Source organism: Oncorhynchus keta, unplaced genomic scaffold (assembly GCF_023373465.1).
Source record: "Oncorhynchus keta strain PuntledgeMale-10-30-2019 unplaced genomic scaffold, Oket_V2 Un_contig_15140_pilon_pilon, whole genome shotgun sequence".
In the NCBI taxonomy this organism is placed as follows: Eukaryota; Metazoa; Chordata; class Actinopteri; order Salmoniformes; family Salmonidae; genus Oncorhynchus; species Oncorhynchus keta.
Genome location: NW_026279151.1, coordinates 52,398 through 63,882, shown reverse-complemented (window position 1 = coordinate 63,882; position 11,485 = coordinate 52,398). Strand labels below are relative to the sequence as shown.

General features: G+C 45.4%; 1 protein-coding gene across 2 annotated transcripts in view; it reads right to left on the bottom strand.

Moving 5' to 3' along the window:
* Window positions 1-5,269: 5,269 nt before the first annotated feature.
* The window catches only part of LOC127918873 (cadherin-related family member 5-like), a 40,205-nt gene continuing 33,989 nt past the window's right edge, over window positions 5,270-11,485 (bottom strand). For both annotated transcript variants that reach the window (XM_052502147.1, XM_052502148.1), the window contains 2 exons: window positions 9,965-10,125; window positions 5,270-5,401 (listed from right to left, as the gene is read on the bottom strand). In XM_052502147.1, coding sequence (XP_052358107.1) covers window positions 5,309-5,401; window positions 9,965-10,125 — 254 coding nt within the window. In that variant the 3' untranslated portion in view covers window positions 5,270-5,308. The remainder of the gene's footprint in view (window positions 5,402-9,964; window positions 10,126-11,485) is intronic.

The window sequence follows — 11,485 nt, the reverse complement described above, 5'->3', positions numbered from 1 at the left end:
AATGTCACTGTCAGTCCCCCTTCTAATAGATGCTGTAGAGTAGGGGTACTCTACTCCTGTTTCAGAAGATCAGCTCACACTAATGTCACTGTCAGTCCCCCTTCTAATAGATGCTGTAGAGTAGGGGTACTCTACTCCTGTTTCAGAAGATCAGCTCACTAATGTCACTGTCAGTCCCCTTCTAATAGATGCTGTAGAGTAGTGGTACTCTACTCCTGTTTCAGAAGATCAGCTCACACTAATGTCACTGTCAGTCCCCTTCTAATAGATGCTGTAGAGTAGTGGTACTCTACTCCTGTTTCAGAAGATCAGCTCACACTAATGTCACTGTCAGTCCCCCTTCTAATAGATGCTGTAGAGTAGTGGTACTCTACTCCTGTTTCAGAAGATCAGCTCACACTAATGTCACTGTCAGTCCCCCTTCTAATAGATGCTGTAGAGTAGTGGTACTCTACTCCTGTTTCAGAAGATCAGCTCACTAATGTCACTGTCAGTCCCCCTTCAAATAGATGCTGTAGAGTAGGGGCACTCTCCTCCTGTTTCAGAAGATCAGCTCACACTAATGTCACTGTCAGTCCCCTTCTAATAGATGCTGTAGAGTAGTGGTACTCTACTCCTGTTTCAGAAGATCAGCTCACACTAATGTCACTGTCAGTCCCCTTCTAATAGATGCTGTAGAGGAGGGGCACTCTCCTCCTGTTTCAGAAGATCAGCTCACACTAATGTCACTGTCAGTCCCCCTTCTAATAGATGCTGTAGAGTAGGGGTACTCTACTCCTGTTTCAGAAGATCAGCTCACACTAATGTCACTGTCAGTCCCCCTTCTAATAGATGCTGTAGAGTAGTGGTACTCTACTCCTGTTTCAGAAGATCAGCTCACACTAATGTCACTGTCAGTCCCCCTTCTAATAGATGCTGTAGAGTAGTGGTACTCTACTCCTGTTTCAGAAGATCAGCTCACACTAATGTCACTGTCAGTCCCCCTTCTAATAGATGCTGTAGAGTAGGGGTACTCTACTCCTGTTTCAGAAGATCAGCTCACACTAATGTCACTGTCAGTCCCCCTTCTAATAGATGCTGTAGAGTAGGGGTACTCTACTCCTGTTTCAGAAGATCAGCTCACACTAATGTCACTGTCAGTCCCCCTTCTAATAGATGCTGTAGAGTAGTGGTACTCTACTCCTGTTTCAGAAGATCAGCTCACTAATGTCACTGTCAGTCCCCCTTCTAATAGATGCTATAGAGTAGTGGTACTCTACTCCTGTTTCAGAAGATCAGCTCACTAATGTCACTGTCAGTCCCCCTTCTAATAGATGCTGTAGAGTCGTGGTACTCTACTCCTGTTTCAGAAGATCAGCTCACTAATGTCACTGTCAGTCCCCCTTCTAATAGATGCTGTAGAGTAGTGGTACTCTACTCCTGTTTCAGAAGATCAGCTCACACTAATGTCACTGTCAGTCCCCCTTCTAATAGATGCTGTAGAGTAGTGGTACTCTACTCCTGTTTCAGAAGATCAGCTCACTAATGTCACTGTCAGTCCCCTTTCTAATAGATGCTGTAGAGTAGTGGTACTCTACTCCTGTTTCAGAAGATCAGCTCACACTAATGTCACTGTCAGTCCCCCTTCTAATAGATGCTGTAGAGTAGTGGTACTCTACTCCTGTTTCAGAAGATCAGCTCACACTAATGTCACTGTCAGTCCCCTTCTAATAGATGCTGTAGAGTAGTGGTACTCTACTCCTGTTTCAGAAGATCAGCTCACTAATGTCACTGTCAGTCCCCCTTCAAATAGATGCTGTAGAGTAGGGCACTCTCCTCCTGTTTCAGAAGATCAGCTCACACTAATGTCACTGTCAGTCCCCTTCTAATAGATGCTGTAGAGTAGTGGTACTCTACTCCTGTTTCAGAAGATCAGCTCACACTAATGTCACTGTCAGTCCCCCTTCTAATAGATGCTGTAGAGGAGGGGTACTCTACTCCTGTTTCAGAAGATCAGCTCACACTAATGTCACTGTCAGTCCCCTTCTAATAGATGCTGTAGAGTAGTGGTACTCTACTCCTGTTTCAGAAGATCAGCTCACACTAATGTCACTGTCAGTCCCCCTTCTAATAGATGCTGTAGAGTAGTGGTACTCTACTCCTGTTTCAGAAGATCAGCTCACACTAATGTCACTGTCAGTCCCCCTTCTAATAGATGCTGTAGAGGGGTACTCTACTCCTGTTTCAGAAGATCAGCTCACACTAATGTCAAAGGTCAGGATAGATATTGTAATTTATCAGCGTAGTAACAAAACCCCCACCGAGTGGGGCACTGGGGTTGAGGCCTCTGGTCATGTGATCTGGATGACGACTAGATTTCAGATGGTTAAGTTAGGCTAACCAGCTATCTAGCTAACATGACAAGTAGTTGATCAACTGGACATTTCAGACAGGTTATAAACAGCTCCATAAGATCTGTCTGAATGACAATAACAAGAGGGAAAAACTGCTCGAGCACAACCACATTTCAAAATTAAACCTTGTACATTTTCCCACAACAGGCACTTCAATCAAACTTTTATTATTTTATCAAATATCTCTTAATAACCAGGGTTTGGGGTCCATTCAATTCATAAGAGTAAACGAAATTAGGAATGTTCCCCTTTTTAAAATGCATTGAAGAGAATTGGAATGTCTGTACTTCCTGAATTGAAATGGAATTGACCACAAGCCTGAAAGTAACTCATAAATAGTATAAAATGTCAGAATTTGTATCCACATACTTTACATACTGTAATAAGGTTATTACATTTCATACTTATTTTCTAACAACATAAATAAAAATACACACGTCCTCCATTTGTTTTTTTCCTTACTAGTAATACTCAATCTTTCCCAAGGACTTGATAGATTCGCTCTCAGAACGATCATTAAAAGATACCAACTTAAAAAGTATTGTATCCAACTTGATCCCCTTCTTGTGGTACTTCATGGAAATGGTCTTTTATATACTGAATAAATCACCATATATTGAAAGGAATGTCTCCCCATATATTGAAAGGAATGTCTCCCCATATATTGAAAGGAATATCTCCCCATATATTGAAAGGAATATCTCCCCATATATTGAAAGGAATGTCTCCCCATATATTGAAAGGAATGTCTCCCCATATATTGAAAGGAATATCTCCCCATATATTGAAAGGAATATCTCCCCATATATTGAAAGGAATGTCTCCCCATATATTGAAAGGAATGTCTCCCCATATATTGAAAGGAATATCTCCCCATATATTGAAAGGAATATCTCCCCATATATTGAAAGGAATATCTCCCCATATATTGAAAGGAATGTCTCCCCATATATTGAAAGGAATGTCTCCCCATATATTGAAAGGAATGTCTCCCCATATATTGAAAGGAATATCTCCCCATATATTGAAAGGAATATCTCCCCATATATTGAAAGGAATATCTCCCCATATATTGAAAGGAATATCTCCCCATATATTGAAAGGAATGTCTCCCCATATATTGAAAGGAATGTCTCCCCATATATTTAAAGGAATATCTCCCCATATAATGAAAGGAATATCTCCCCATATATTGAAAGGAATATCTCCCCATATATTGAAAGGAATATCTCCCCATATATTGAAAGGAATGTCTCCCCATATATTGAAAGGAATGTCTCCCCATATATTGAAAGGAATATCTCCCCATATATTGAAAGGAATGTCTCCCCATATATTGAAAGGAATATCTCCCCATATATTGAAAGGAATGTCTCCCCATATATTGAAAGGAATGTCTCCCCATATATTGAAAGGAATATCTCCCCATATATTGAAATGAATATCTCCCCATATATTGAAAGGAATGTCTCCCCATATATTGAAAGGAATGTCTCCCCATATATTGAAATGAATTTCTCCCCATATATTGAAAGGAATGTCTCCCCATATATTGAAAGGAATGTCTCCCCATAGTGCGATGGAAGCCACATGATGTAGACACACTTATCCAAAAAGGGTAATTCCCTCCAATCTGTGTGAACTAATGTCCATGTTCCAGAATCCCACTCTGGGGTCTCCATAGTATAATAGTCAGGTTTTCCCATGATGATGGAAACTCCATTTCTCTTCCCGGCTGGGGTATGTTCTTCAGAGTGGGCAGTTCGTACTGGACATCTTCAGACACCTTCCTGTTTTACTCTGTTTTCTTCTGTTTCGTGCCTTTAACACAGATATCATCTCCCCATAGAATATAACCCAGATATCCTCTCCCTATAGAATATAACCCAGATATCCTCTCCCTATAGAATATAACCCAGATATCATCTCCCTATAGAATATAACCCAGATATCATCTCCCTATAGAATATAACCCAGATATCCTCTCCCTATAGAATATAACCCAGATATCCTCTCCCTATAGAATATAACCCAGATATCATCTCCCTATAGAATATAACCCAGATATCCTCTCCCTATAGAATATAACCCAGATATCCTCTCCCTATAGAATATAACCCATATATCATCTCCCTATAGACTATAACCCAGATATCCTCTCCCTATAGACTATAACCCAGATATCCTCTCCCTGTAGACTATAACCCAGATATCCTCTCCCTATAAGACTGTAACCCAGATATCTTCCTATTGAATATAACCCAGATATCCTCCCCCATATTGAATATAACCCAGATATCCTCTCCATATTGAATATAACCTAGATATCCTCTCCCTATTGAATATAACCCAGATATCCTCTCCATATTGAATATAACCCAGATATCATCTCCCTATAGACTATAACCCAGATATCCTCTCAACCCTCCTTCTCTTTTTCCTCTTTAGCAGCTGAATCAGACTCTCCACGGCTCTCCTGGTCCCCATGTCCACCATCGATCTCTGTCTGACTAGACATGCTCCTGTCTCCCCCCTCCACCTCCTCCATGTCCAACACCTCCTCCTCAGTCTCCTCCTCCTGACCCAGAGTATCCGGGATGATCTCCACCTCGATCCCAGACGCATCCTCGTTCTCCTTAAACCACACTGACTTCACTCCTTCCTTCCTTCCCCCCTTGGCGAGGATGGACCTCACCCCGTCCTTGTCTCCTCCTTCTCCTCTCCCACCCCCCATAGCAGGGCTGCAGGCCGGGCCGGGCTTGGCGTTGTGGTTGGCGTACAGGCCGCAGAAGCCACAGTGGCGGTCGCTCCGGCGTCGCTCCAGGGGGATGGCTCTGCCTCTGTCCCCAGGGACAGTAGCACCTCGGCCCCTCTTGTCTACCAGCTCTGGGCGTCTGGGTCTGCAGCGCAGGGCATCACCCTCGGTACCCTGGTAGCCATCGTTGGTGTACTGCAGGGTGTCCTTGTCTCCCTTGGGGCCTTGTCATCTTCAGACATGGAGCCAGACACTACAGACAAGACAGGAGACAGGACAGCAACCATGTTAAATCTGTCAAGTACAAGGATCACAGGAAACGAGATGTATGTGTTGTGTGTGTGTATATAATTTGGTTGAATAAATAGAGAGAGGGAGTAGAGAGAGGAGTAGAGAGAGAGAGAGAGAAAGCTGTCATTTACACACAAGTTAATGAACCACTGATCTCGAGGCTCATAGTTCAATATCACAGATGCTTCTGCCTTCCCATAGTGTTAGGTTCATTTATTCTGCTTTAACACACAGAGCCCTTCTGTGAAGCACGACTCATAAATATTCAGTGAAACTGTTCAATTCAATCAGTATAAATGCCTTGTTCACAGGCCTTCTAATCAGCGTCTAATCCTATCCAGGGTTATTCAACCAGCCATCACCACTCCATCGGCTAACCTGATCCCAGATCTGTTTGTTAAGTCCTGCCAAGGTGTTGGCAAGACAACACAAACAGTTCTGACACTAGGTTACCTTCCTGTTAGGGCAAAGGCCGTCTCAAAAACACACGCAGGACAGGACTTTCACCAAGTGTCATGCTGCGACTTCCTCAATACCAGCATTCCCCTGGGAGAAACCCACATGAAGGGCCTTCCTCAATACCAGCATTCCCCTGGGAGAAACCCACATCATGGGCCTTCCTCAATACCAGCATTCCCCTGGGAGAAACCCATGAAGGGCCTTCCTCAATACCAGCATTCCCCTGGGAGAAACCCTGAAGGGCCTGCCTCAATACCAGCATTCCCCTGGGAGAAACCCACATGAAGGGCCTTCCTCAATACCAGCATTCCCCTGGGAGAAACCCACATGAAGGGCCTCCCTCAATAGGCCCCCTTCCATCAATACCAGCATTCCCCTGGGAGAAACCCACATGAAGGGCCTTCCCTCAATACCAGCATTCCCCTGGGAGAAACCCACATGAAGGGCCTTCCTCAATACCAGCATTCCCCTGGGAGAAACCCACATGAAGGACCTTCCTCAATACCAGCCCTGGGAGAAACCCACATTCATACCAGCATTCCCCTGGGAGAAACCCACATGAAGGGCCTTCCTCAATACCAGCATTCCCTGGGAGAAACCCACATGAAGGGCCTTCCTCAATACCAGCATTCCCCTGGGAGAAACCCACATGAAGGGCCTTCCTCAATACCAGCATTCCCCTGGGAGAAACCCCCCCTGGGAGAAACCCACATGAAGGGCCTTCCTCAATACCAATTCCCCTGGGAGAAACCCACATGAAGGGCCTTCCTCAATACCAGCATTCCCCTGGGAGAAACCCACATGAAGGGCCTTCCTCAATACCAGCATTCCCCTGGGAGAAACCCACATGAAGCCTTCCTCAATACCAGCATTCCCCTGGGAGAAACCCACATGAGCATTCCCCTGGGAAGGACCTTCCTCAATACCAGCATTCCCCTGGGAGAAACCCACATGAAGGGCCTCCTCAATACCAGCATTCCCCTGGGAGAAACCCACATGAAGGACCTTCATCAATACCAGCATTCCCCTGGGAGAAACCCACATGAAGGACCTTCATCAATACCAGCATTCCCTGGGAGAAACCCACATGAAGGGCCTTCCTCAATACCAGCATTCCCCTGGGAGAAACCCACATGAAGGTCCTTCCTCAATACCAGCATTCCCCTGGGAGAAACCCACATGAAGGACCTTCATCAATACCTTCAGCATTCCCCTGGGAGAAACCCACATGAAGGACCTTCATCAATACCAGCATTCCCTGGGAGAAACCCACATGAAGGGCCTTCCTCAATACCAGCATTCCCCTGGGAGAAACCCACATGAAGGACCTTCATCAATACCAGCATTCCCCTGGGAGAAACCCACATGAAGGACCTTCATCAATACCAGCATTCCCCTGGGAGAAACCCACATGAAGGGCCTTCCTCAATACCAGCATTCCCCTGGGAGAAACCCACATGAAGGGCCTTCCTCAATACCAGCATTCCCCTGGGAGAAACCCACATGAAGGACCTTCCTCAATACCAGCATTCCCTGGGAGAAACCCACATGAAGGGCCTTCCTCAATACCAGCATTCCCCTGGGAGAAACCCACATGAAGGGCCTTCCTCAATACCAGCATTCCCCTGGGAGAAACCCACATGAAGGGCCTTCCTCAATACCAGCATTCCCTGGGAGAAACCCACATGAAGGGCCTTCCTCAATACCAGCATTCCCCTGGGAGAAACCCACATGAAGGGCCTTCCTCAATACCAGCATTCCCCTGGGAGAAACCCACATGAAGGGCCTTCCTCAATACCAGCATTCCCCTGGGAGAAACCCACATGAAGGGCCTTCCTCAATACCAGCATTCCCCTGGGAGAAACCCACATGAAGGGCCTTCCTCAATACCAGCATTCCCCTGGGAGAAACCCACATGAAGGGCCTTCATCAATACCAGCATTCCCCTGGGAGAAACCCACATGAAGGGCCTTCCTCAATACCAGCATTCCCCTGGGAGAAACCCACATGAAGGGCCTTCCTCAATACCAGCATTCCCCTGGGAGAAACCCACATGAAGGGCCTTCCTCAATACCAGCATTCCCCTGGGAGAAACCCACATGAAGGACCTTCATCAATACCAGCATTCCCCTGGGAGAAACCCACATGAAGGGCCTTCCTCAATACCAGCATTCCCCTGGGAGAAACCCACATGAAGGGCCTTCCTCAATACCAGCATTCCCCTGGGAGAAACCCACATGAAGGGCCTTCCTCAATAGCATTCCCTGGGAGAAACCCACATGAAGGACCTTCATCAATACCAGCATTCCCCTGGGAGAAACCCACATGAAGGGCCTTCCTCAATACCAGCATTCCCCTGGGAGAAACCCACATGAAGGGCCTTCCTCAATACCAGCATTCCCCTGGGAGAAACCCACATGAAGGGCCTTCCTCAATACCAGCATTCCCCTGGGAGAAACCCACATGAAGGGCCTTCCAATACAGCATTCCCCTGGGAGAAACCCACATGAAGGGCCTTCATCCCATTCCCCTGGGAGAAACCCACATGAAGGGCCTTCCTCAATACCAGCATTCCCCTGGGACCAGCATTCCCCCCCTGGGAGAAACCCACATGAAGGGCCTTCCTCAATACCAGCATTCCCTGGGAGAAACCCACATCAAAGCATTCCCTGGGAGAAACCCACATGAAGGACCTTCAAATACCAGCATTCCCCTGGGAGAAACCCACATGAAGGGCCTTCCTCAATACCAGCATTCCCCTGGGAGAAACCCACATGAAGGGCCTTCCTCAATACCAGCATTCCCCTGGGAGAAACCCACATGAAGGGGCATCATTCCCCCTGGGGCTCGGAAACCCACATTTCCTCAATACCAGCATTCCCCTGGGAGAAACCCACATGAAGGGCCTTCCTCAATACCAGCATTCCCCTGGGAGAAACCCACATGAAGGGCCTTCCTCAATACCAGCATTCCCCTGGGAGAAACCCACATGAAGGGCCTTCCTCAATACCAGCATTCCCCTGGGAGAAACCCACATGAAGGGCCTTCCTCAATACCAGCATTCCCCTGGGAGAAACCCACATGAAGGGCCTTCCTCAATACCAGCATTCCCTGGGAGAAACCCACATGAAGGGCCTTCCTCAATACCAGCATTCCCTGGGAAAACCCACATGAAGGCCTTCCTCAATACCAGCATTCCCCTGGGCCTTCCTCAATACCAGCATTCCCCTGGGAGAAACCCATGAAGGGCCTCCTCAATACCAGCATTCCCCTGGGAGAAACCCACATGAAGGGCCTTCCTCAATACCAGCATTCCCCTGGGAGAAACCCACATGAAGGGCCTTCCTCAATACCAGCATTCCCCTGGGAGAAACCCACATGAAGGGCCTTCCTCAATACCAGCATTCCCCTGGGAGAAACCCACATGAAGGGCCTTCATCAATACCAGCATTCCCCTGGGGGAAACCCACATGAAGGGCCTTCCTCAATACCAGCATTCCCTGGGAGAAACCCACATGAATGGCCTTCCTCAATACCAGCATTCCCCTGGGAGAAACCCACATCATGGGCCTTCCTCAATACCAGCATTCCCCTGGGAGAAACCCACATGAAGGGCCTTCCTCGACACCAGCATTCCCCTGGGAGAAACCCACATCATGGGCCTTCCTCAATACCAGCATTCCCCTGGGAGAAACCCACATGAAGGGCCTTCCTACTGGTGTTTACTAGTGGGGGAAACTCATCTATCATCTCTGACTTCTCCCACATACTGACCTCTTAACAATTTTGGCAGTTAAATACAACAATAAAACATTATTCATGAAAATAAATAATGTATGAATATGTTTTTTGCACATTATAATGAGTTTGCGTGTCTGAAAGCTGTGCTGTTAGTGTATGGTTGACGCTGCTTGTTTGCCATTAGCCAATCGGCATGCTCAACGTGTTTACAGCACATCAACACATACAACTCGTTGATCCCAGTCTACAAGTAGTATTATCCGAGTTTCCCACTTGTCGTCAACGCAGCATCAGTTCTGAGCTGAACTCACAGAATGGTGCTGACCTCAGTTATCTTATCCAGGTTGGCACCGCCTTTCTTCAGGCGGGAGATCAGGAAGCCAATCACGATGAAGCAGAGAACCAAGATGGCTGCCATGATCAATCCCAGAAGAGCCATGTCCCCCGCCCGGTACCCTGCCCCCGAGGGCAAAGGAACCGCCACAGCTGTAGAGGGTCAGAGGTCAGGGAAAATAATAGTCAAGGCAACCAGTCAAGATATCAATCAATCAAGTTATCAACCAACCAACCAATATATTAATCAATCAATCAAGTTATCAACCAACCAATCAATATATTAATCAATCAAGTGATCAACCAACCAATCAATATATTAATCAATCAATCAATTTATCAACCAACCAATAAATATATTAATCAATCAATCAAGTTACCAACCAACCAATGAATATATTAATCAATCAATCAAATTATCAACCAACCAATCAATATATTAATCAATCAAGTTATCAACCAACCAATCAATATATTAATCAATCAAGTTATCAACCAACCAATCAATAAATTAATCAATCAATCCAGCCGTTACAGCAGACAATGGCCTTTGAGATGTACCTAAACTCTATTCCACTTCACTTCTACCTTGAACCCCACCAATAATACCGGCTTTAATATGGAGAGTACAGATCCTACTGTTGGTAGGAGTAGATCATCACCATAGTATATTAATACAGGCTTTAATATGGAGAGTACAGATCCTACTGTTGGTAAGAGTAGATCATCACCATAGTATATTAATACAGGCTTTAATATGGAGAGTACAGATCCTACTGTTGGTAAGAGTAGATCATCACCATAGTATATTAATACAGGCTTTAATATGGAGAGTACAGATCCTACTGTTGGTAAGAGTAGATCATCACCATAGTATATTAATACAGGCTTTAATATGGAGAGTACAGATCCTACTGTTGGTAAGAGTAGATCATCACCATAGTATATTAATACAGGCTTTAATATGGAGAGTACAGATCCTACTGTTGGTAAGAGTAGATCATCACCATAGTATATTAATACAGGCCTTAATATGGAGAGTACAGATCATACTGTTGGTAGGAGTAGATCATCACCATAGTATATTAATACAGGCCTTAATATGGAGAGTACAGATCCTACTGTTGGTAGGAGTAGATCATCACCATAGTATATTAATACAGGCCTTAATATGGAGAGTACAGATCCTACTGTTGGTAGGAGTAGATCATCACCATAGTATATTAATACAGGCCTTAATATGGAGAGTACAGATCCTACTGTTGGTAGGAGTAGATCATCACCATAGTATATTAATACAGGCTTTAATATGGAGAGTACAGATCATACTGTTGGTAGGAGTAGATCATCACCATAGTATATTAATACAGGCTTTAATATGGAGAGTACAGATCCTACTGTTGGTAGGAGTAGATCATCACCATAGTATATTAATACAGGCTTTAACATGGAGAGTACAGATCATACTGTTGGTAGGAGTAGATCATCACCATAGTATATTAATACAGGCTTT